General features: G+C 40.4%; 1 protein-coding gene across 3 annotated transcripts; it reads right to left on the bottom strand.

Annotated features, from left to right (window-relative positions):
- Positions 1-1,756: 1,756 nt before the first annotated feature.
- On the bottom strand, positions 1,757-24,151 carry crtc1a (CREB regulated transcription coactivator 1a). Of its 3 annotated transcripts, XM_085389368.1 has the most exons (15): positions 24,007-24,151; positions 20,841-20,957; positions 19,250-19,375; positions 17,498-17,559; positions 16,991-17,085; positions 16,059-16,144; positions 15,933-15,973; positions 15,273-15,463; positions 14,982-15,127; positions 14,761-14,853; positions 11,892-11,990; positions 10,376-10,480; positions 7,720-7,803; positions 7,426-7,603; positions 1,757-6,451 (listed from the first exon to the last, which is right to left on the bottom strand). In XM_085389368.1, exons 1-15 carry the CDS (start codon positions 24,130-24,132, stop codon positions 6,246-6,248), a joined length of 1,755 nt encoding a protein of 584 aa, XP_085245494.1. In that variant the 5' UTR covers positions 24,133-24,151; the 3' UTR covers positions 1,757-6,245. The 3 variants fall into 3 exon arrangements, with proteins under 3 accessions (XP_085245494.1, XP_085245492.1, XP_085245493.1); XM_085389366.1 differs by lacking the exon at positions 10,376-10,480; XM_085389367.1 differs by lacking the exon at positions 10,376-10,480 and having other exon boundaries at positions 11,892-11,987.
- Positions 24,152-25,408: the final 1,257 nt, after the last annotated feature.

Raw genomic sequence — 25,408 nt, 5'->3', positions numbered from 1 at the left:
ATGATGCAAGAATGACTTTGCTTTAAATGTGACCCCTTCTTACATTCAGAGTTGTCATATTTCATCAAGGTTTCTGAGATTTTGATCCATATTGACATACTAGCATTACACAGTTGCTGCAGATTTGTCAACAGCACATCCGTGATGTCAGTCACCGCAGCAGAAATTCAAGACATATTAGACCAGACAGCATTTTTCCAATATGCTATTATAGAATTTGGGGGATTCTGTGTGAATCATAGCCTCTGTTTCCTGTTCTTAGCTGGGGTGGCACCCGGTGTGATCTTCTGCTGCTGTAGCCCATCTGCTTCAAGGTTTGATGTGCTGTGTGTTCAGATATGCTCTTCTGCATACTTTGGCTTCAATGAGTGGTCTTCATCCTGAAGATGGTCTGGGCATTCTCCTCTAACCTTTGACGCCAACAAGGCATTTTAGCATTTGGGCATTTTGAAAATGTTTTTAGTAGGTCTTAATATTTTTAAGTAATATTATATGAAGGGCATGTCCCAGAGGCAAAATTTACAAGAATCAGTATAAGTATTATAATTTAAAAAAAAATGCACTTTTACACAGCAGTTGACTCAGTCTTGTAGACTGTAGGCAAGTTAGGATAACAAAGCTTAACCAATAAACAAATAGGAAGGGCATTTCCTCCGTATTTAGTTTTTATTTTTAATGAACATTTTATTTCAGATCTAGTTTTAGTTTTAGTTAAGGATAATCAACAATAAGAAGAGACACATTTAGGGTTAACTGTTGTAACCAAATAGAATTAAAACATTTAATCTCAAACTAATTTCTTGACAACCACAGCATAATCCAATCCACGCAAAGCCCAGAACACATTTAAGTCATAGAAAAGACTGTCCTCTCACCAGCAGTCTTAGCTTTAGTATCCATCCCACATAAAAAAAAAGTAGAAACTCATTAAAACTGTTGGTGCGGAAAGAGTGGGAGAGGCAGGGCAACTGAAGTCCTGGAGTGGGTGAGAAAGTCTAAGTTATGCCAGTTATGGGGGCTGCAAACACCATGAAACTACTGCTGCACGTCTTTGTTTTCTAGTACTTTTTGGAGTCAAGCTAATGAGAAAAAAACACAATACGAGAAATCAAGTGTCTTGGCTTATTCAGATATATTTATTTTCATCTCATTTACAAATAATAATGCAAAGATACAAAGACAGAAGCCTTCACACGAGAAAAATACATCAGGTACATTTTAAATGGAAAGCCCCGCCCCAAATCTATAACGTCGCTCACATTTACAGCCAACTTGGATTATTTTGGTCCAATTTTAACAGTTAAAATAGAAAACGCACAATTTGAAGAACAAGGTTTGGACCAGTTGCTTTTAAAGGGTTAGCTCAAAAAGAAAAAGTACAGACCTGCCAAGCTCTGCTGCAGAATGCTAGATTTGCATATTATACGAGCATAATGTTTCCTGTTGCTGCGAGTGCACTACAGAAACATAGTGCACCTCTTCACGGCAACAGGAACATAGTGCATTTGCAGTGTGTGGAATAGTTTCACTCAACTTAAAATACATTGTAGAACGTTTTAGCTGCCATTGTGTGAGTCTTGAACCAGCACTGGGCCGTCCTCGAAATGCACTCACAGGATTCATAGCTGTGGGCAACCCACTGAGTGACCTTACACTCTGTTTCATCTTCCTGATTCAGTTTGTGTTTTAACAGCTTGTGTCACAGAGCCACTATTAGTCTGACTGTACAGTATTTGTATGTGATTTTTCTTACTCGTGTTATTTCTCATCGTGTCCATGTTATGTCTCAGTGTTTTTTTTTTCACTACAAAATACGATTTCACCACAAATTTATAAAACAAAGGCGAAACTAAATGGTTAGTTTAAAGCAAAATACAATATGTCAAGATACTTTGAAATTCGGCATCATGCAGAAAATAGATTTCTCATCTAGTGGACAGGATATAGCAGTCATTTCTTTAAAGGGGACCTGTTATGCTCATTTCCAGCACCAAATTTAAAAAAACAAACAACTGCTGACTCTTCTAGAGTAGACGTGCAGGATTCACAGTACAGAATAACCCCCACGTATCTTATAGAGGGCCCTGGTGCAGCTTCTCAGGACATCTTTTGTTTATGCAACAGGCTGTTTTAGCTTTTTTCCCCTTAAACATACAGAAGGTTTGAACGAAAGGTGGGTGGAGTTCAGGCCTAGTAGTTGGTGCATTGTATTGTAAATTCACTTTGGACAAGTCACAAAAAAAAACAAGCAGGCATGCAGGCGTCTGCAAGGGCCTTCACGAAAGTAGCGCCACTGGGACCCAAGTGGCCCGAGTGACATAAAATATAAGACCCACAGACACGTTTTAGAAATCAATTTCATAGTGACTTAATTGCCAAACAATCTCTAGGCGTATCCCACTGGGGCCTTTGATGAGCATACTAAGACTATCCACTCTCAGTGACATCATACAGAGCCAAGAGCAGAAAAAAACTAAGCATTTAGGACAGGCTTTGGATAAAGTAATTACTGTGGTCTTGTTTATTATTAGTGTCTCCCATTCTAAGAGCAAATATAACTGGAAGGAGATGCATAACAGGTGCCCCTTTAATTCATGTTGTAGAAATCAGTAATTGTGTCCAACCTAAACAATGACTTTGTAGGTAAATATGAAATAATTTGAACCATAATGGGATCATTTGAGGAAAAAAAGAGGATGTTTTATAAAAGTTTTAAATTTTTTCTCTTACTTATGGCTATCTTTTTTTTTTTTTTTTTTACCTTTGGTTCAACTGTTGATTTTACTTTAAAAAGAAGGAGAAAAAAGATACAGTGCTGTAGGCAAATCTGCTCTGAAGTAAAGACCAAAAGAATCTAAATAGTCTAATATGTAACAGGAAGTGGAATTCCTGCAGAATAAAAGTTTTTCAAGTAAATGAAAAGTGCTTCAAGGGCCTTGAAATGCATATGGACGAGGTCCAAACGAAATATCAGATAACTCTGAATTAATAAATAATAATATTGAAATAACTGTTCAACCTTACTGATTCACTGTTTAAACCACAAAATTGTTTAGCTAATCTACACTGCAAGTGGTTCTACATGCATGTAGTCTGTTTTTCCAGATACAGTATTTAACTCAGCTGAAACATTTTAAGGTAGAGGAAAACAAACGTTGCTCTGCTGTAAACTCTTGTCTCTGTAAACACTGGTGCGATACCTGAACGTTACTGCTTAAAAAGGTGGCAGTAACAGGCGACGCATCAGTCAGCGCTTATCTACATGAGCACAAAAAGTGTTTAAAAAAAAAACACAAAACAAAAAACAAACGGAAATAAAGAACCCACAAAAGATGTCAGGCTCACTATAAAGTCTGGAGGTCCAGCAGAGAATATAGAGCCACAATGACATATTGCAGCACAGTATTTCTCAGTGCATTTTCTTACTTTGACATCATATCACATAAAGCACGAAAAACATTGTTCCTACCATACAGAAATATACAAAGCTAGTCTATAGATTTACAATGACATAATCAAAACTGTGTGGGTGTTCCACGGGAAAAAAAGCGCATACTGGATATTGCGGTATAAAACACAGTATCAAACAACGGCTTCTACATGTGCATGAAAGGCTGATTACCACATATCTGATGCTTTTAGGCTTCACTTAGCAGTCACGTAGCCTATACACGATGCAGAATCAAAGAGAGACAAAAGACGAGTTTAGCGAACAAGGGGGGAAAAAAAAAACGCTTGCTTAGACAAACAAAACCGACCTAACCCTTAAAAATAAAATAAAAGAAATTGTTAAAAAACAAGCCATAAAGAGAAAACACTTAAGGAGATTCGTGCAGTCACAAAATTATTAAAATAGAAAAACAACCACCCCACTTTCCCACAGTGATAACTAGAACGCAGGATCACTGACCAACATGATGCATCTGAAATATTAGAGTTTTGTTGTTGTTTTTTAAAGGAAAAAGCTTAAAAATCTAATTTTAAGATTCAATCATAGTTTTGTGTTGCATGAAAATAAATATGCTGGCACAGGGTTCCTCGACGCACATCGACAGACGCGATGTTTCAGGAACATAACAGCCGAATAGTGTCCTGGGAATGAATCTATATCTATTTTACATTTTATTCTACCTGCACTGAACTGCAATATTAATTCTGCAAAATACTTTTCAGGGACTGACTCATCCCATCTGGCACAGTATTACAATAACACTTACTGCAAATGTCCAATGCACTATTTTTGTAACTTGAACCGTGGTTTGTTTTTCTTTTTTTCTTTTTTTTTTTGCTAATTAATAATTTATTACAAACGTCTTCGAGCATTGTTTCGTTTTCTTTATTCCGACATGATGCAGTCAGAGCTGCAGAGACACGACAGACACACCTGCGTGCAAAAAATGTAGGAAAGAAAAATGTGTAACAGTGTAACAAAATACTCACCGACTGAGTAACAACTCAGCTCTCTTCAATAGATTTTTTTATAGAAGTTTTCAAAAATAACTATAATTCAATTTGCTTTTTTCATTTGTCTTTTCTTTTTTCTTCGTCTTCTTTTTTTTTTTTTTTTTTACAAGAAGGCAAGTTTTATCAAAGACAGGACAGACAAGTCCAGTGCACATAACAGTCACGAGGGTAGGTGGGGACGGGGGGTTTGGTATATACACTCTGAGAAATCAGTGTTTTAAATAAATGCATAAAGTGCAATAATGAGACACGTTTCTGAATGAACTCAAAGGACCCATCTACTGAAACACGCACTGATTTCACAGAGGATTTTTAAAGCACGAAAGCATACGACTACGAGAGCGACCAGAGCGATACGGAACGAACTGATAAAGGGCACGGACAACACGAGCGCTACGAGAAAACGGATACATAGAGTCGCTGTAGTGCCAGGGAAACGAGCAAAGCAACACATAAAACTTAAAGCAGGATGTCATATCCGCTTTGGGGAAACAATATGTGTCCTTAAGGACATAAAGGCTAGTTATGAGAGGCAATGAGGATGACAGGATGGCAACAACATGGTTGTACAGATGTGACCTAAATACATTCTCTTTGTATCAACAATTCTGTTCTATTATAGAGGCAGTTCAATTGTCTGGAAAAATATACATATATATATATAGATATTTCAACTACGCTGAGGTCACATCTTTGGGAGTAATCCTGTGTGCCACGCTCAGTGTGCCTTTTCCCCCCACCATCTCTACACCTCACTAGTCTGAAAGAACGGAAACAGTTTCAAAAGTAACATGGCACGGTCGCCGTGCGTCCTCTAAGAATCCTGCACGCTGCCTTCCTGCGTATAAGGGTTCGATGTGTGTGTTTCATTTTACAGTCCCAAATCGATCGCTGTAGTTTTGCATAGATACCGTTACGCAAACTCTAATCACATTCTGTACATGTAAAATATAAAACAAAGCCTGTAAACATCTAGCTCGTATTCCTCATTTATCCGTTTAGGTGCGATAAATGAAGTTGAAAAATGATATGGTAGTGACGACACAACGGCGGATTACGTAGGCCAAACCACCTGTAAAAAATTACTCCATCCCTAAAATGCTTCTTTGTTTTTTCCCCTCTTTCTTCCTCATCTACATAAGAGTCATCTTTGCATGAAAACCAAAATGTAGACGCTATTAAGGCAAAACAAGTATGCACAGTGATTTGTGATTTCATGCATAAACTGATGACCGCCACTGACTATGATAAAAATCAAAATTCACCATTCCCTAAAAATAAATGAGCTTGCAAAAGGGTGACTCATCGCCTCACCGGGGCTTCCATTACAGCTTGGGACAGAGGGAGGTTAAGCTCAACAGGTGTTTCCTCTGAGTCATCAAGCTACTCTATGTTAACAGCCGTGCGATCGCTATAGTGTGATTTATTACGGGTTTGCTCTACAGACATAGTTTAGTCAGTCATTGATGGAGAATTAGAGACCGGGCTGTTTATGCCCCCAAATTTTCATTAAGCTTCCTCGAATAAAAAACGGGTATATCATCTAAATCGCAACAGGATCCATCACAAAAGGTAGTGAGAGAACCATTAAAGGGAAGCTAGCAGCAGTCTTTAGAAACATTTTAAGAGCTCATTTGTGGGAGTCGATTGTGTTGGGTCGTGTGGAATTGATGCTCAGCCCAGATGAGGCCTTTGATCAGCCTGATTCTAGATACCTTCTCCTCAGAGACCCTCGGCTTTAGGTAGCAGAGTTCACACACCTGTTACACCCGCTACTTTTGTTACAGCCTGTCAAGGCGAAATGCATCCTCGGTGGCGGGATCGGTGAGGACCATGTCCGGGTCATTGAGCATGTGCAGGCCATCCAACGTCAGCGGGTCGATTTTCAGATCGTCCAGCGGGAACTGAGAGTCCACATCAAAGCTGACATCTGTGGGCAGGGAGCCAGACAGGTCCTTGGGCAGGCTGGGTGGAGACTCTCCACTCACTGTGGAAAGACAACAAGAAAAAAAAAAATACTATTCATCTCACTGAGGTTTCTAAGGAAGAGAAGGAAGGCTAAAATTAGAGACAACTTCAATGAAAACAAAAGAATGCAGAGGAGTGTGGGTTATGATTTGATAACAACTTAAGGGGACAGCTTGGCATCATAATTACATATCTAAGTGAAGCTGATTATTAGGAGGGCTAATTTTTTAAAAACTAATAAAGGCAAACCTTAAGAGGATGGTTATCTTTGAATCTACATGCAGATAAGTGTTATACGTCTCTGCAGCATTTAACAATGTCAGAGCTAACATTCTAGTGATTGAATGACAGGTAACCCGCTACTTTCATACTGCTCAGACCATAAATAATCAAGTTGGACTTTCATTTTTTTTATCCTGTGATTTATGCCCGATTTAGACTTCTGACTTAACACACTGTTTGCTGCTACAGCTACACGTTTCTTTTCCAAATATTTATTTATAAGTGACTTATGTATGTATGTATATATATGTATATATTGTACTATTCTTAGTTAGCGTATTGTCTGTCTTGTCTTAATGTTGGTTTAAAATGGAGCACTGTAACAAAAAATAATTTCCCCCAGGGATCAATAAAGTATTCTGATTCTGATTCTGATTCTGTGGGAAATCTACGTCGTAACTTCCGTCATAACTGCAACCACCTTTTTTATCCTTGATGTGCAACTCGTGAGAAATGTAACAACACGTCGGGTTGCGGCAGCATGCAACGACTGAATGACAAAGTGCTGTTGCTTCCATCCATTATACAAATCCAGTAATCAACCAAATCATTGTGAAGCTTCTTCTGTTCAGTTACTGTCACAAGACCCACAAGAAAATGTGAATCACAAGCGTTCCTCCGCACTTGGATCTACCAGTTCTACACTTTAGAGTCTGGGTCTCTGCCTTAACAGGCCACTCGCTGCATGTCTTGAGAAGCCGTGTGAAGCACCTGTGAGAATGATGTTGGGGATGTTGCCATGGCTACTGTATCCAAGCTGCTGCGAGTCCTGAGGGTTGCAGTGGCCAGTCAAACCCATCATAAGAGCCTGGGAGTAATTGAGGGTGGAGTTCTGGTTGTACAGGCTGTCAGAGCTGATGGGGGTCTCCATCATGTTGAACTGCTCCAACTGGCAATCCCAAAAGAAAGAAATAATGCAACAAGTCCCTGAAGTAGGAGAAAGCTAAATGCAGGAAAAACATGCGAAGATGATTGGTTTCTATCTGACACGGACAGAGCCTGTACCTGCTGTGAGAGCGCACTGGCTTGAATGGAAGGCAGCTGCTGGTCGTAGAAGTCTGCAAACACGCTGCCCAGTATGGAGTTGTGCTGCAACAACAAACAAGCAGTGATCGGTTTATTATAGATGTAGGTCAAAATTACAAGTGCGCACCATCAATATGAGCATATATATGTATTGCATCAAGGCTTCAGACATAATACATTAAACAAAAAACACGGGATATACAAAACGAGACAGTCAAAGCAGCTAGAACACTGCAACATGTCACAACGTCTGGAAATGTGTGAGGTTTTTAATGTACAAATGCCCACCCAGTTTGCATATGCCAACACATTAAGTGTTTTTATGTGAATGATGCACCATCAGCGTATTTATTTTATCTTTTGTGTTTTAAAAAGAAAAAAATCTCGGAATTACAGCACCGTCTAGGCAATAAACTACCAGATGTTTTACTGGAATTTTACACATTTATCATGTAGTTTCACTGGTCTGACCCACTAACGATCAAAGTGGGCTGCATGTTTGACACCTCGGGTCTAGACAACCAGATACAAAGGCTTAGAATAATTAGGATTTTTTTATATGCCTCTATAAAATGCTTATAGCCGATTTTCTTTCATGAGGAGGCCTTCACAAGTCTTTGAGCATCTGCCATAACGTTTTGCACATTTGTGTGACATTACTGCAGCACAAACCTTTTCATTTTAATTGCACAAAAACGATTTAAAACCTGCAAAAAATAAAAGAAAAAAACAGTTGTAGTAATCTGCAGATATGTAAATAAATGTATTATATGATAAAATAAATAAATAAATGGCTTAATTAATCACACGAGGCAAAATCTTTCAATATCAGCTGCCGATATCTTACAGCTCTCTGTATACATAATACACTGAAATGCAAACCGGCCAAACGCCCCAAATCGTCTACGTAAGGACAACAAAAGGAAAGCCTTACATGAAAAAGGAGCTTCCTCTCCTGCCTTCTGGCTTCCACGTTTTAATTAAGACAAACCAAACAGGATGTAATGTGCGTTAAAATTAAGGGAATCACTGAAAATGTAATCCCCTCTGTGGCTTTATTCTCCCCTCCACCGACTCATCCAGCGCAAGCAAATTCTCTTGAAAATCCTGATTTGTATGTCCTCATCGAATCAGCAGCAGGAATTCTCCCGTTTCATTGTGGCCCCTTAATGTATAAGTAATTGGATCATATTCTCAGTCTGTGCTCCACCTAGTTCTAAACCACATTATCTGTGTGCGCTGCACAACTCCCCACGGGGCAGAGCAGGTTAACAAGAGAACACAGACTGTTGGTTGTGGTTTGGCCCGTGGATAACCTCGGGACTACGAGTGAGCCACTTCAGCTCTGGAAAGGCCCGAGTTGGGAAAGCAAACATATAGAAATGCACACACAGCATGAATCAACTCTGTCACTCGCCACGTTCCTCTCTCTCTCCACATCTCAAACACACAAGGGCATGTTTAAAAGTCAGAAACTATAACTTCAATCTTTGGACCAGTAAAGGCTTACTAGATGGCACTTTTAAAGGTGTAATTCAAGACAGTATTTAAGAAAGAACACTTAGCAATAAGCGATTAAAAGATTATCAGCACTACCTTTTGCAAATCTTACATGCTTTTACTAAGTCTCACGCACATCACTAACAGCCCTAATCCATGTTTACCTTGGGTGTGTTCAGTTTATCTTAATGCACTACATTGCAAGCAAGGTTCAGTTTGCACAGCTTTTCCTGAAAAATCCTTCGAAGGGGATTAATACCTCCCTTGATGCTCACCCATTCCCCCCCATGCTGGTGCAAACCCACAATAAACACAGAGATCTGACAAACATGGGAAAGAACAAAACAAACTCCACTTCACAGTCTAATAAGCAAGACTGGGAGGGAAACGGTGGAGTTGCGATGCAAATACCACAAAAAGCAGCAGAGGAGGAGGAAGGTCAGGGACACGGCTACATCACAAAACACATCAATGACACTAAGAGACTGCTTAAAGAGACTGGTGGTCAGATCTGGGCAAAACAAGAGCTGCTCAGGGTTCACAGTTTGTCAATGCTTAATGTGATCATTCAGATCAGGAATAGAACTTTTTAATGCACATTTTCTATGTATATATTATTAACTTTAAGTACACACAGACAGCTTTCTCCCAGAGTATTTCCTTCACTGCGCGGTTTCACTTCCTCTTATGTCAAGCATGGAAAACACATCAGTGATTTATAAGGTTAATGATGCCGCTGTGCATGTCGGTAGACTCAGACTCAAAGAAACCCCAGGATTTCCTGCTATTGCTCGTTAAAATGTCAACTAATAGAGGCTGCACTGTGTTTTATCTACTTATTAGATACTAATAGATATTATTCTTTTTTGGCTTATAAAACACAGAAAGTAATCATATGTAAATGCATAAATAATGACAATACAATTAACTTAAGGGGGGGAAATGCTTGTTTTGATGTTATGGGTCTTGCTGAAGGGCTCGCTTTTTTTTTTTTTTTTTTTTGCCCAGATCTGTATCAACAAGAAAAAGCTGCACGGAGTCCTACTCAGCAGAGATAACCACAGCACTACGATGCAAGGGACGGTGATGTTTATACAAAGCGAGCCAGCAGCTCGTTCAGTCCATACGCCCTTACTTGAGGCGAGCCTCCGGGTGAGAAGCCTTGATTGGAGACGGGAGAGGTTGGAGATTGATTGGCAGAGGATCCAACCCTACTGCGGTACTGTTGAAGGGACGAGGCCTGATACAAGAGGATACATTTGAGTTATTCACACTGGAGGCCGTCGTTTTGTTTCCCCCCCTCGTTCGTTGTGTGTAACTCTTCTCCTATTGAACAAGGAGCTTTGGTTAACCATGTCTGTGGTGTTTTTCTTGCAGGAGACTGGCGATCAGAGGAATATTGAACCTGTGCATACTTGTAGCTAATGCTGAAATGTAATTAGTATGATCACAATATGTGACGAGTGATGTGTAGATCTCACGTCAGTGGAGTAGTAGAAAAAAAAAAGAAAAGTGAAAGACTGAGTACTACAGGGGATTAATTAGTAAGAATATCGCTGGAAATTAAACCTGAGCAAGTGAATATTTTAAAAATAGTGACCAGGGAAAACCCACTCTGCTATCTCTTGTTCTGTCCTATCATCAGATGTTTTTTATACTGTCTAACAAAATAAAAAAAAAGTACTATAAAACCTTCCAAGTAAGCAACAGATACGCCATCAAGTAATTGAGATTTATCAAATGAGGCTGATAATGTTTAATCAAGTCAACGAGGCGTTCAAACCTTTAAACTCCTAAACTATTAAAAGATAAGTTACCAAAATAATGGTAGCATGAGATGAGAGCGATAAAAAGGAGTTCAAGGTCTGTGGATAGAGCTATAAACCGGTGACCTGGTCAGTGGCGTCGAGTAAACCTGTTTGAACTCGCCTGAAAATGAAAGAAGGTCATGTTTTCCTTGACATTACTTTGACTGTAAAATGATAAAAACATTTCCTTATTAACGGTTTAATAACAAGAATACAAGTCTAAGATCCAGATCCCAGCGAGCTTCCTCTGCGTTTTCCGTGACCTCACGCCGCACAGTCTTTTACGGAGATGAAGAGAATGTAGGCCACTTCATTTCTGCAGTAATCCAAACACATTCCCATCGCAACAGTAGAGCGAAGCAGCGAGAGCCTAGATCTGAAGGAGAAACAGCGCCTTACAGAAGCTTTCAGATTCACGGATGTTTTGCGAATCTCTTTGTGCATTTTTTTACATTCTGCTTTAGTGGTTTTTGGGGGGGACTTGAACTCTGCAGAGAAACAAAGAAATTCTGGGACTGCAAAATTATGGTTTTGTATCATAGTTAAAATAACAAAGAAAGAACAATTGCACTGTCACACACAGTCCTATTTTCACGTCGTTTTTTCCCCCCCCAAGCAAAACGTCTGTTACAAAACACACTCTTGGACAACTTCACGTCACAGCTGAACGTCTACGAGATCAGTTCTGATTACTTCGACGTGGCAGTGTGTTCGCGAAACCCCGAGCCCAACACGTTAACACCATCTGAAAACAGTTCTTTGGGAAAACTGGGAACCAGCCAAGGAGAACCAGTCATCACTGGGTTGTTGTTGCAACAAATCAGCGAGACACAGACTGCTCACCGCGTTCATGTCGATGGTCATGTTGGTTTGCGAGGACGCCTGGTTGTCTGACGGGGAGCAGGAGTTCACCGAGGACGGCAGCTGGACCAGACCCGCCTGCTGGAAAATAAGCAGTGGACTCATAAATAGATAACTAATCTTTAAGCACCACTGTATAATTTTAATGCTTGCTTATCACACACGCATTATATTCATATCTTATTTTATTACATCTTGGCAGATATGAAAACACATCAAAAGAAGAAAAAAAAATCACATAAAAGGCTACAAGTTGCCTTTTATGTGACATTTTTAGGAGTTTAGATTTTAGAGTTTTATATGTTTTTGTTGAATTTTATTGTCAAAGATCATGCCAAAATGTAAAAAAAACACACACATAAACTTTCTAGTTAAAGGTGAAGAGTCTGACCTGACTATGCACAAGGACTGCTGCACTGACAATCTCCTGTGAAATGTCTTTTTTCCCAGACCCCGAGGCAGCAGGGATATGGTTTTACTTTTACCCCTCTAAGTAAATCATTGTGTATTTTTTGTCAAAATGTTATACTTGCGTCTCATCTGTTGTTCTGGGAGTTGAGACACACGAACAAAGATTTTAGCAAGTTAGCGAGATCTCCGCAGGTGTTTTGCAGTTGGCCTTGGGTTCTTTGTACCTTCTTCAGGACCGCGTGTATTCGCACTTGCTGTGATCCCAATAGCCCCACGTCATTATCTCCTCTGTTTATTTCATTGTGGACCGATGAACGCCTAGATTCTTGGAAATGTGTCTGTAGCTTTTAAGAGGTTTGTGCAAAAACCCAGCGAGAAAGCTTTTGTGACTGAGTCATAGTTATCACAAGAGAAAACTCTCTATGGCTTTCTTACTGAGAACAACCTCTACAACCCACACTTCTAGTCTCATCTTCATAATTGGAACACCTGAATCCAAACAGCTTTTGGAGAAGCAATTAGCAGGGATTCACTTTTTTTTTTTTTTTACAGCCTCTCTGATAATAACTCAGTATGTTGAATAAAGACATGGAAAGCACAGTTGTTGGTGCGTTTTTATTTTTAGTCAACTGTGGCAAAAATGAAGATCTGCTCAAAAAGTAATCAAAGTAAATGAAATAAAAGCAGACGTGACAGGAATATCAAAGAGTTTGCGAAGTTTTCTTCCAACTAACTGGTAACTGAAATCATCATAGGTTTTATTATTTATTTGGAACCTTATTAAAAAATATAGTTATAATAATTCATTTATGAACTGCTGCTCCTATAACTCTGGTGTGGTTATTCTCTAATTCCATCTCATTAAACATCTCAACAATAGAGAGGTGACTGAATCACAGACGAGTAAACGTAAGTAAGTCAAAGTAAGTCGAATGTTCCCATGAGAGCCAAAACGCATCATCGTCATTAAATGCAGTTTATCTATTTTTCCCCTCATTTTTCATCTTACTCACTCATTCACAATCTGGATGCTATCAATCTAATTAAAAAGCAGCAGCAGCTGCAGATAAACATTAAGTCTGAGATCTTAAAGTCTGGCTAACATCAAAGTTTTGTAATATTCTTTTTTTTTTTTTTTAATGGGCTGTGGAACACAAAAATGCATTTTCATTTCAGTTAAACATGAACGGCTTCATGATTACAGTTTGTTAGGACACGTGTTCAGTAACATTTAACATAAAGCTATAGTTTCAAATGATTTAGCGTTCATGTGATAAACAGAGATAAAATGTATGAACATTCTTAGAATGAAAAGAATGAAAACATTCATAAATCCAAAAATATTGGAAGAAGTTGGAAAGACTTGGAGATTGGGATTAGCTGTACTTGCATTAATAAACATAATCCCGAGATTGGAGGCTTAGGGAGCTGACAGACTGATGAAATGGAAAGCAGACCACAACGCCAGCGTCACAAACTGAAACACAGCAACAGGTTTGTAAAGGAATGGACTCGATCCTAATTTCCAGTGAAACTTCCTGAGGTCTATACCACAGCCACTGAAAATTCAGGACTCTGATTGGCTGGAAGACCCAGAATAACTTTTACTAAGTAAATTATTTCATCAATTCCAAAATTTAGACTTAACTTCAGATGATAATGACTCATTCTCTACTACTACCAATAACAAACATGATCAGACGCTTCTCTGTATGTTGTACATGACATGACAAGTTCGAGAGTGCGATTCGAGTGTGAATCCACTGCAGCTACTATAGCGGACCCAAGAAATATAATTCCTTATAAGGAAGAGTTTAAGGAACGGCTGCGGCAGAAAAGAGAAAACCGGAGAGGAAATGCAACCAAAACTGCGGAGAAAATGAAAAGATGTCCACAAACCACGGGTAAAAGCGAGGGAGTGAGAGAGAAAGTGAGTCAGTGCCAGGGGGAGGGGGCAGCGATATGCAACATCTGCACTGGCAGCATGTTGTGTAGGAGAGCACGTTGCTGAAAGTTTCCCATTATCTTTTCGGCTTCAAATAACTCTGACCTAAGGTGATAGACATTCTAAGAGGAAGTGACTAGCAGTGATTTGGCTTTAGCGGTGGGCAGAAAGCAAGTTAAACTACTCTCAACTCTGAGGTGATTGTTTGAAGTAACTAACAACAGGGCAGGGCGACCAACTGTCAGCTGTAAAGCGGCAGACAGTGAGCGAATTGCTTCATATGCAGATGGACTAACGCTCAGCGATCCTCTGGATGTTTAAAACGGGTAAATGAAAACAAAACGAGCCACACGTCCGAGTTAAACAACTGCTGTTGACTCATTCATTGATTTTTTTTGGCAAGTGGTCATAATACTATATAAAACTGGATGTTCGTACATATGAATGAGATGAAGTTTATTATGTTTTGAGCTGTGGCTTTGGATAGAAACTCACTTGCTGGTTTGGGTGTGTCTGGGACGACGGCTGCTGGCTGAAGAAGGCGTACTGGGACAGCTGCTGCTCCAGGTTCATGGCATTAATGGCTGCCTGTTGGGAGCACGGCACTTTATATGACAGAAACCTCAAAAAGCATTCATTTCAGTATTTGTAGCCTGCCTACAAATCATGACACTGTTTCTATGTCTATTAATGTACAACGCTTTCCTCTTGAGTACCTGGGAGAGAGTGAGAGGTGGAGTTGTTGGGGAGAGCTGCAGGTTCTGGTGCTGGTGGGAGTCTCCCGCGTTCAGGATGAGAGGAATCACACTATCCTGCCCGGCCTGGATTTCCATGGCTACTGTGGGTTGAGACGTGTTCACTCCTACCCAGCACAAGAAAACAGTTTCCTTAAAGACCCAACTTGGCACCAAACAAGTGGCAAATGCTGAAATCCAAGATCCTTCATATCCTGCACATAACTTTAAGATATGTCCAGAGAGAACAGAGGAGAGAGTGCTTATTACCACCTTGTGTGTTACCCAGAGCCTGCGTGCTGCTCTGGGAGCCGAACGAGGCGGCAGCTGGGTCGTCGTGGTCGAGCGGGGTGGGCAGCGGAGGAGGGAACTGGATGTTGGTCAGATCGGGAAGAGAGCCGCCAGTGTTGTGGGCTGCTGGTTTCATCGAAGCGGTCAGCTGCTGTTCTGGAGACGGGAAAATGCTGCAGAAAAACAGATGGGTGCCGTAAACTCTCCAGCGATGACATGCTCGATATACTCGGTGATGAAATAGCAGAACCGCCAACACCAGTAGCTTATTCAGATTACTTGGAAATGTCTCCCGAGGCAAACAAGTCCAGAGATATTTGGACTTCATGCATTTGGCCCAGGGTATTTTTGCAAATCTTTTGGCTCCACACTCTCATTCCTTTGGCAGTTGAGCGAGTCAAAATGAAAATGTTGAACTACAGTCAGATGCTTTCAGTTCAAAACTACGCTTTATTCACACCCATTCATCAGATTTGTGTACACACGTACCTAGCCGAAGCTTCCTTTCTGGATTTAAACACTATATCGTAACAGTGAGACCAACGTGCCCCCCAAAAATATTTACACTGAAACATAATTTCATTGTGTTACTCAGACTATAGAGGAAGGTATCCTTAGACAACCTAAGACATTAAAACTCACTGGATTCCAGGAACTTTGCAGGGCTTGGATCTTGAAATGTTCTAAAGTGGGAGAAAAAAAGACAACTAGTGTATCAGGAAGACCAGTGAGATACTCAAGTGAAAAACATTTTGTGTGAAGATTTACTTTTTTGCTGTCCCAGTTATGTTTCTGTCCATCTTCATCCACCTCTTGTTTAATTGCTTCAGACCCCGGTACAGTGAGTAGGAGGACTGGGGAGATCAAGAGCGAGAGCGAGAGATGGAGAAATTAAAAAATAAATCTCCTCAATCTCTTGGATCTACAGATGTCCTGCCTGTTGAAGCTCATAATAACTGCCTTCATTTAATCAGATCAAGTGAGTAAGTGCAGTCGTTAATGTATGTAGCGTCAAGTTACAACATATATATACATGAATTTATATATATCCAAGCACTATTGCATTGTAAGGTACAAAATGATGACAAGGTACCCAGCAATTCCCTTTGAGTAAGCACTTGATGACAGTGGGAAGAAAAGGTTCCTTTAAAAAGAGGAAAAACAAAAACAAAAAAAGAAAGTAGACAAGAAGTGTGACATTAGTAAAAGAAAAAAGAATTCTGAATGCAAATAATGGGTAAAAGCACAAGCACTTCTCCAAGATGATACATACAAATTCAACCAAAGTGCTTCTAAAATTGACATAATTCCCCTCACATGGCCATTAGGAGCGACATTCACATGGTACTTGAATGCGCACCATCTGCACAGCAATCAATTTTCCTCCTCTTGCCTTCAAAGCCGCATTCAAACCCTTTCATCATACACTGGAGGGCGCTTCCACTGAGTCGTCAGGAGAAAGCAACAAAATACCACAAAAACTAAACAGGATCACAAAAAAAAACAAAAAAACAAATAACACTGAATTCTGCAGATAATGCAAAAAAACACTAATTTAAAAAGCACATATAGACTAATTCAAGGCAGAGTTAAAAGCTCATTTCATGCAGGGTGTCTGTATGAAGTGAGCTGACACACACCACACTAATGAACATGTCTCTTACACTACATGACGAGAACATCTTCGAAATCTTGTGTACCTCGTTTTGGCTGCAGCTCCTGTGATCCTCCAGTGAAGGAGGCCTGCTGGGCAGGAATTAGTGTGCTCTGATGCAGTGCTGAGTCAGAGTTTGTCCTGCAGCACAAGAATTTTAAACTCACATAAGGCGATCTATAGACAAAATCTACCCGAATAGCACAAAAAAGTACATAGTGGGCAACTACAGCACTGCGCGACAACAACATCACATGCAGCAGTCAGTTATTTTTAAATGTTTAACACTAGAATAAGGACACTGGAATAGTTTTAAGTGTAAATATAAACATTTCAATAATTTTTCTCAATGGCAGAAACTGTGAAAGTCATTAAATATGTGACAATGCAGAAGGATTTCACAGTCAGAGTGTTAGCCTCTTGGGTCTTTCCACTCTGAATGTGTCTTGCGTTATTATCTGAACACGTTTCTTCATGACAGGTGAAAAAAAAATGCATTTAGTTGCAAGAAGGCCATGCCGAGACATTGTGTCATTATCAGAGACCGTCTTACCTCCTCCAACTAGTATCAGGTGGCGGCGAGAGATATACTGAGCCATATGGACAGCTGTCAATGTGACATCGCAGGTTAAGAAATAACAGCTGGAGAATAAAGCCTTGGCAGAATCAGTGTACTCTCTTCTGTGAATTCAAAAAATAAATAAATAAAAAAAGCACTGTGCTTGGTGATCTTCTACAATACAGGGTACACTTTCATTACCTACAGGCCGAAGTCTTTTACAAAAATGCCCACAAAGAGTTTGATTAAGATCTAAAAATCTGAAATCAAGAAGCACTTCCGTTTCAAAAGCTAGCTGAATACAACAGCATTATTAATGAAAAGGTGTTAATAATTGCTTGTTCTGCACTGTGTATTTTCCAATAATGCTACCACGAAGGAGCATTTAAACACAAATGTATATTTTATGCATATATTAAGCTTTAAAAAACAATAATACAGTTTAAAGATTTGCATTGACTTCTGCTGGAGAATGATGAGAGCCCGCAGGTGGTTTCACTTATACTGTGTGATTAGTCCTGTTCTCAGAACTGTGTGGGTGTGTGCAGACTATGGTTTATTAACATCTCCACGATGCTAATGTTCAGCTGTTGACACCATGTTATTCCCAGCCAAACTCCTCCCACTGAATATTTATCATAATACATGAAATCTCTGTCTGTCTGTGCGTTGGTTTCTTTGTCCACCAACTCCTCCGAGAGCATTAGAAGATGAGCAACCAAACCTGTGCACACAAGTTCATCTTAGGCCCCGGAAGGTTCTTATCTATATCAGATACTGCGGCATCATCGCATTGCCTAGCAACCACCCAGCAACAGTTTGAAACGATCCATTTTTTTGCACTTATGCACCTTATAAAAGCACTGTATCGTTTGTATTTCACAACAGTAACATTTAATTTGTATTCGCAAAAGCTAAATTATGCATGACACATTATGATGGCATCGTGTTGCCCCGCAACCACCTAGCGACAGGCTAAAATGACCTGTTTTTAGGCTTCATGCATCTACAGCAGTTTATGAGACATCCCTATCGTTTTTCATTTCAAAGCTACTTCTCATTTGAATCCACAAAAAGCTGAAATATTCATGCCTAGTAAGCACCTAGGAATGGGTTAAACTGACCCATTTTTAGGATATTAACATGTTTCTTTGTTTTTTCTCAGTGTGATTAAGTATATCAGGCTTCCAACAGCATGAACAGGCCAAAACAAATACTGTAGCATGGGGCATGCATTGGTAGGATAACATCTGTGTAAATTCCTAATAATCTGCAGAAATGCCACTCTACTGCTCCTAAAGAAAAATTTGACCGAGTGAAGTTTTGACCAAGCACTCTGATTTAAACTGAAGCTCAGAAACCAGATAAAAATGGTAATGGTAAATGGCCTGTATTTATATAGCGCTTTACTAGTCCCTAAGGACCCCAAAGCGCTTTACATATCCAGTCATCCACCCATTCACACACACATTCCCACACTGGTGATGGCAAGCTACATTGTAGCCACAGCCACCCTGGGGCGCACTGACAGAGGCGAGGCTGCCGGACACTGGCGCCACCGGGCCCTCTGACCACCACCAGTAGGCAACGGGTGAAGTGTCTTGCCCAAGGACACAACGACCGAGACTGTCCAAGCCGGGGCTCGAACCGGCAACCTTCCGATTACAAGGCAAACTCCCAACTCTTGAGCCACGATCGCCCCAACATTAAACAACACTTCACCCAACAGGCAGCATAAAAGGATATCTGTCGTCCGTGTTTGTCAACAGACAGGGGTTTCCGGTGGGGCGATGTGATGCGGTTCCGATCGCGGTAGACTCTTTCCACCAATCCGTGGTGTCGCGTCGACCTGTTCATGTCGAGCCCTGAATTCTGACAAATAAAGACAAGGAAAAAAATGGGTAATGAACTGGGCAAATTGCAAACATTACTTTTCAGCTCCTCACCGGCCTGCACTATTAGAGCTGAATGTGTAACAATAACAAGAGAGTTTTTGAGGTCATTAATCTACAAAAAGCACTGCGGCAGCCACGGTAGTCAGCACTTTACCTCAGTTACACTGCTCTTGGCCAGCAGAGAATAAACACTTCCTATGAGCATGTAGCACAGGAATGAAAGGTAAAGTGGTCCGGGGTGAAAAGGATGGGGGAAGACTGGAAAAAGAAAATCTGAAATGTGTGCATTATGTTCTACGCGTGTTCTTCAACTTGTTTGTTTGTTGTTTTTTTGAGGGTTGTCATTTCATTGGCAAAGAAAATTAAAACTACGAAACTGCATTACATTTTCCTTTTTTTTAAAGGTTGGTATCTTGTTCCATTTGTCTGAAGCTATTCCGTGGAAATTTCAAGGACAAGGGCTTTTTAGCCCACATGACAGATGTTTTCTGTCTTGCTGTGCAGCTTCAGTGCCTTTCAAGCAAGAGACTGTTTCCAGCACTGGCTGAGAGAATAAAACATGGAGAAGCTCTTCTTTCTCATATACACAGACTGACACACTAAGCAACGCAGCAGTCGCGTTGCAGATAGCACTGAACGCAATGATTTTTTCTTTTTTTATTTCCCCAAATAAAATGAAACCTATTATTCAGAACAAATTACACACAACCTCCTGACCCTTTTTCCCTTCAATTTCTAACATTCATTATTGTGCAATATCAGTTTTAAGGCTTTCACTGAAGACTGACATTTCTTTTATGTTTCTGTCGACAATTAATGCAAATCCTTTCCTGCCACCTTTGAAGCTGCTCCTGAAAACAATTTAAAGCAATAAAAAAACTTCTGCTTCTGTTCACGTTGTTGCCGAGTGCACTGAAGCCCAGCATGAAGCTGTCTCCCTGCACATAAAACACACAATTCAAATTTGGTGTGACAGACGTGGCTTCAAGAACGTTCTTATTACGCTGCGGCAGCAACATATAAACTTCAAAGTTATTGCAGGACTGTGTACACAGTGTTTATTGGACAGAGCCTGCGCCGAGCCATGCTACAACCGTATACAAACCTAATGTAGGCTGTGGCCTTGGATACTTACACTGCCTCTAAATAAAGTATTATTTTTGTTCATATACTGCTTACATAAGTGACTTACACAAAGTATGTGACTTCCTGTAGAAGAATATTTAGTCCAGGGAAAAAGAACCTCAGGATGTCTAAAAAAAGCGACCAGTCAATACTGCAGGATATTACTTACCCATAGAGATTGGGAAAAAATGGGGGTATTTATTTATTTATATCACACAATATATTTTTGCAGTTAAGGCCACAGATTGAATTGACCTACACCAGGTATATTTTAGTTGTAAATGTGAAAGGCAAAGGAAAGATAAGCAATCCTGTACCTGAAAAGGCACGTCGATCGTGCTGTTTCCAATCTGATTGACGTTTGGCAAGGATCCTCCATAGTACTGCCCACGGTTCTGCCCCAGCTGCAAATATTTGGTCTTCTGCAACTGCAACTGCAAGAAGAACAACATCAGGTAAATCAGCAGGCATTTATGGGAAATTTAGAAAAGAAGTAAAAGAGTTTCTCGCTCGCATTAAGTCCACGCTCCAGTTACAGCGATGTAATAAATTAGCTATTAACACCCCACACGCCTAAAAACCAAGGACCAGGCCGTGATATTGTTAATAACGAGAGCTGAATATGATGTTCTGCTAGAACATTTTCTTTTTAAGTTGCATGATTGTTTCATTTACATTACAGGACTGTTTGCAGATTTTTCTTAAATTTTTTGAAGTGCTAAAAGTGAGATTTGTGGATTTTAGCAGTAAAGGAAAGGAAGATCGAAGTGGTGGAAACTAAAAGCTGTTTAATTTAGTGACAAATTTTGTTGCAAGCTCTAACGTTTACAGCTAATTTAGTGTCAAATTTAACGGTTTCTTTTTTATTTAATGTGAATAGATTATATGAATGCCAAGGTGCAAGCAAAGCAGTATAGATATAATTCAGTATCACTGAATGTGCCTGTCTTCATTTCAGAAGAAAACCCTCCAAACTGTCACTCCAGTGTTTATTTCAAAACAGCCTCCTTTTCCATGTCCAATCAGAGAACCCATGACCAGTCAATTAAATTGTCTCATGCAAGCCCACTGCTTACTGTTGGCATGGCAGAAAATCTAATAATAACAATTACTATGCCTGCATCAGTGGTGTATTTTGATAAGCCTCCAACCTCAGAGTATACTTCTTTAGCTACATGAACGCAGTCTCTGATGCAACGGATTAGATACTGTAACAACAGAATATGAAGTCTGGGTCACTTTAATCACAAGAAGCCGTGTACGGAGAAAAGCACAAAAGAAAAATCAGAGTGAGAGTTGAGCATAAAGGGAGGCAACAGTGTGAAAGGGTGAAACTCTAAACCCGAGGCATCCTTCCAGCATGTCTAACTCTGGCTCAAACAAGAGCTACCTAATGTTTGTCTTTCCATTAATCACTGGAAAAGTGCATCCTTTCACCAGTTTCACTGCCCCATCTCGCAGTTTTGAAGAAAGCGATCCAGCTTCGCTCTGTTTAATGGGTTTGCTCATACTCCACCTCTCCACTGGGTTTTAATTATAGTCAGCTTGGAGGTTTTTGCATAATTTTACTGACAGCCAAAAACACACAAACGACTGATTGCATACTTAATGAAATCTAGATTAAAAAAAAAAACATAAGGCCACAGACCTCCACCAACCTGTCGAGACATATCGTCTACAAATATGGACCTATAATAATAAAGTCATAACTCTGATGCAACTTGTTCTATTAGTTTCCAGATAAGGACGTGTTTAAAGGTAAAGCATAGGGAGGCCATTTTTCTTAACATGTATTCCCAAACTGATGATTTTTGGTTATTTGGTTACACGTAACTATGTTGCATAAGTGTAATGTAAAATGTTACATTTAAGTTACCTGTTCAAATGAAATGTACTTGATTGGTATATATTCAGTTTATACCAAGCGATTTTTGTGCGTGCTCTCACTGGCCACTTCTTTAAGATACACCTCCTCAACTGCTTGTTTATGCAAATATCTAATCAGCCAGACACAATGCAGCAACTCAGTGCATTTATGCATGTAGACCTGTCAAGTCAAGATGCTTAAGTTCAAACCAAATGGAGAAGAAAGGTTATTTAAGAGATTTTGATCGTAGTATGGTTGTCAGGACCAAGTGAGCTGGTATTTCAGTATTTCAGAAACTGGGATTTTCTAAACACCTCTAGGGTTCATAGAGAATGGTCTGAAACAGAGAAAACATCCAGTGAGCGGCAGTTTTCTGGGTGAAAACGCTTTGTTGATGTCAAAGGTCAGTGGAGAAAGGCGCGACTGGTTCTAGCTGATAGGAAGATACAATATCCCCGAAAAAAAGTTCATTAAAACCAAAGCATGCAGAAGAAGAAGAAGCAGAAGCATCTCTGAATGCACAACATCTTTGAATCTTGAAGCAGATAGGCTACAGCAGCAGAAGACCACACTAGGTGCCAGTCCTGTCAGCTAAGAACAGGAAACTGCAGTTAAAAAAAAAAAAATCACACAGAGGATTTAAGGCACTTCTTAATGGGCCAACCCATCACTAGTGAGGTGTAGCTAACAAAGTGTCGGGTGAGCACGTATTTCTAATAATTTTTTTTTTTAAAGCAATGCACGTTTAGAAGTTTTGCACTGCAGTCTGCCATTGACGTGAGACTGTGAACCAGCATCCACGATATCTACTGTTACATGATACTTCTGCTTTTCTGATTCTAGAAAGACCTTTAAGTTGCTCTTTATCGTCTTCTGAGCAGACACAAACACACAGATTCAGAGAAACAGAGCTTAGATAGGATAGTGGCTGATGCTTGCAATGATGTTAAGTCCATCATATTTCCACTCAGTAGCGGTTTCCACTGAAGCCCTGCCTCCATAGGATTTATTCTGGAGGCCTGTGCTGTATGTGGCTTAAATTCCACATAATCTGCTGGCCTTCATCTTTGCCGTAAATGTCACTCATGTTGCAGTGCACACAGGCCTGAGGACCCGTCAGACAAGTTCACCGCGGTTTATATGCACAGAAACACACCTTAACATATATCCCTATATGCACCACGATTTTCTAATTCATTTTTTAAAATGTCAATCTCTACGTTCACGGATCATATCATATGCTTTAGGTTAATCGCTTCGTATCTAAGCCCACGAGATGAAGGGAAAATCGCGGTGCTGGACGCGCGCTGTCAAACACGGATGCACGCCCCTTTGCTTTACACTTGCGTGGGACAAAAATTGTAGCCAATAACTTTTAGGAAAGATGGTCCCCGCAGTACGCATCTACATTTGAGGACCGACACATCGTGTCGGCTCAGCTGGCCGTCCACCGACAGGAGAAAATCGGCCACAGCTGGCAGGAAGCGTCGTTTGTTATTGTTTACCTGTTCTGCGTGCAGCCGCGGCGCTACAAATGCCTATTTGACAGCTCGCTGAAAACAAACGGAGCGCAGACAGGAGGGAGGGAAGGAAAAGGCAGCAAACGGTGTCGTTACCCTCGCTGCTCGGGTTATGCTCAGGTCTTTCATCACTTCTTCAAACGCCGCCGTCTCCTCCGCCTGCTTCTGGTTATGTAAAGCGATTTTCTCGCTGAATTTCCGCGGATTGTTCGAAGTCGCCATGTTTCGCTCTTCTGCTCCGTTTTCCTTCAATGGTCAGCGTCAAGTAACACGGAGGGAGGACGCACAGCTTCCGGTTAGAGAGGCGGACACAACGCAGAGCGTAAAAACAGAATACCCCCCCAAAAAAGGCAACGTTTACCTGCTTTTCCTTCATCCTGAATGAAAAGTCTTTAAACTTATTTTTTTAAAAGGTTTTTACAGTGTCGTGCAGGCCAAGTGGGCTTCACATATTTGAATTTACTGACCACAGGTGATACCTATAATCTACAGCTAAAACAGTCTGTGGACTGACTCTAACTAAAACAACAGGAGCCAGTGTGTGACTTATTACAGGAAGGCCACATGTGCAGGATCCCATGAAGCCTCTCCAGTGTGCTAATAAAGCGCTGCGTGATCCTGCTGACACTTATTAAACATGTTAGTGTGTGGGGAATGACGTCCGCACCGGGATCTGGGACTACCTAAATCAAATGCAGCCATTTTTAGTGTTAAAAGCTTCAAAGACCCTAAAACCGTCGTTACTAACCTGCCGAGGCAAGAAAGGGACGGCATGTGAGCCTAAAATCAACTTCCGGCCACCGTGTTTTTATCTCATTATCTGTTAAACCGTGCAGGCAGATAACCGAACAAACATTTACTTTTACTTGATTAAAACCAAACGGTTTACACATCTTTTATTATGAAATCTGCTGGTTTCCGGTGTACTCAGGGAAGAGAACGGCAAACTTGACGCTTCTCCCTAGGTAGGCTTTGCGTGGTCACGTCGCTGCGCGGGGGTGTTGTGGAGGCGCACCGCACATCTGGACTGCGGAACCCCCGCAAAAATACACTATTTAAGAAGACACGCATCATTGTGTGCGTGTCCCTTAATATTTCTGAGGACAGTGTAATCTACAGAATTAATAATAATAATAATAACAATAATAACAATAATAATAATAATAATAATATTATTATTATGTCATTACATTACATTCTCTCTCCACATTACATTTGTGGAGAGACAATTTGCAGTTTGGTTTGGCCTTAGTGTACATGACTTGCGCCTTGAGTGAGAATGTAGAAGTCTCTGAATCCCCCTGGGAGTGTCTCTCTCCTCCTAGTTTTCCCACTTAGCAGATACAAAAGCTGTATGGACTACACATTCGCTGAAGACAAACGAGTTTTTTGTGAAAAACAAATGTGGTATTTGTGCCATCGATGACAAACGAATCCGTCTGCAGGGGAAAGAGAAAAAGAAAAGGTCTTTGCGTGTCCGTACCTGTTTTTTGGCTGC

Source organism: Rhamphochromis longiceps, linkage group LG18 (genome assembly GCF_057381845.1).
Source record: "Rhamphochromis longiceps isolate RC_006_pf linkage group LG18, R_longiceps_female_GT1.1, whole genome shotgun sequence".
Lineage (NCBI taxonomy): Eukaryota > Metazoa > Chordata > Actinopteri > Cichliformes > Cichlidae > Rhamphochromis > Rhamphochromis longiceps.
The sequence above is the reverse complement of the archived record's forward strand: the minus strand, read 5'-3'. Positions and strand labels throughout refer to the sequence as shown.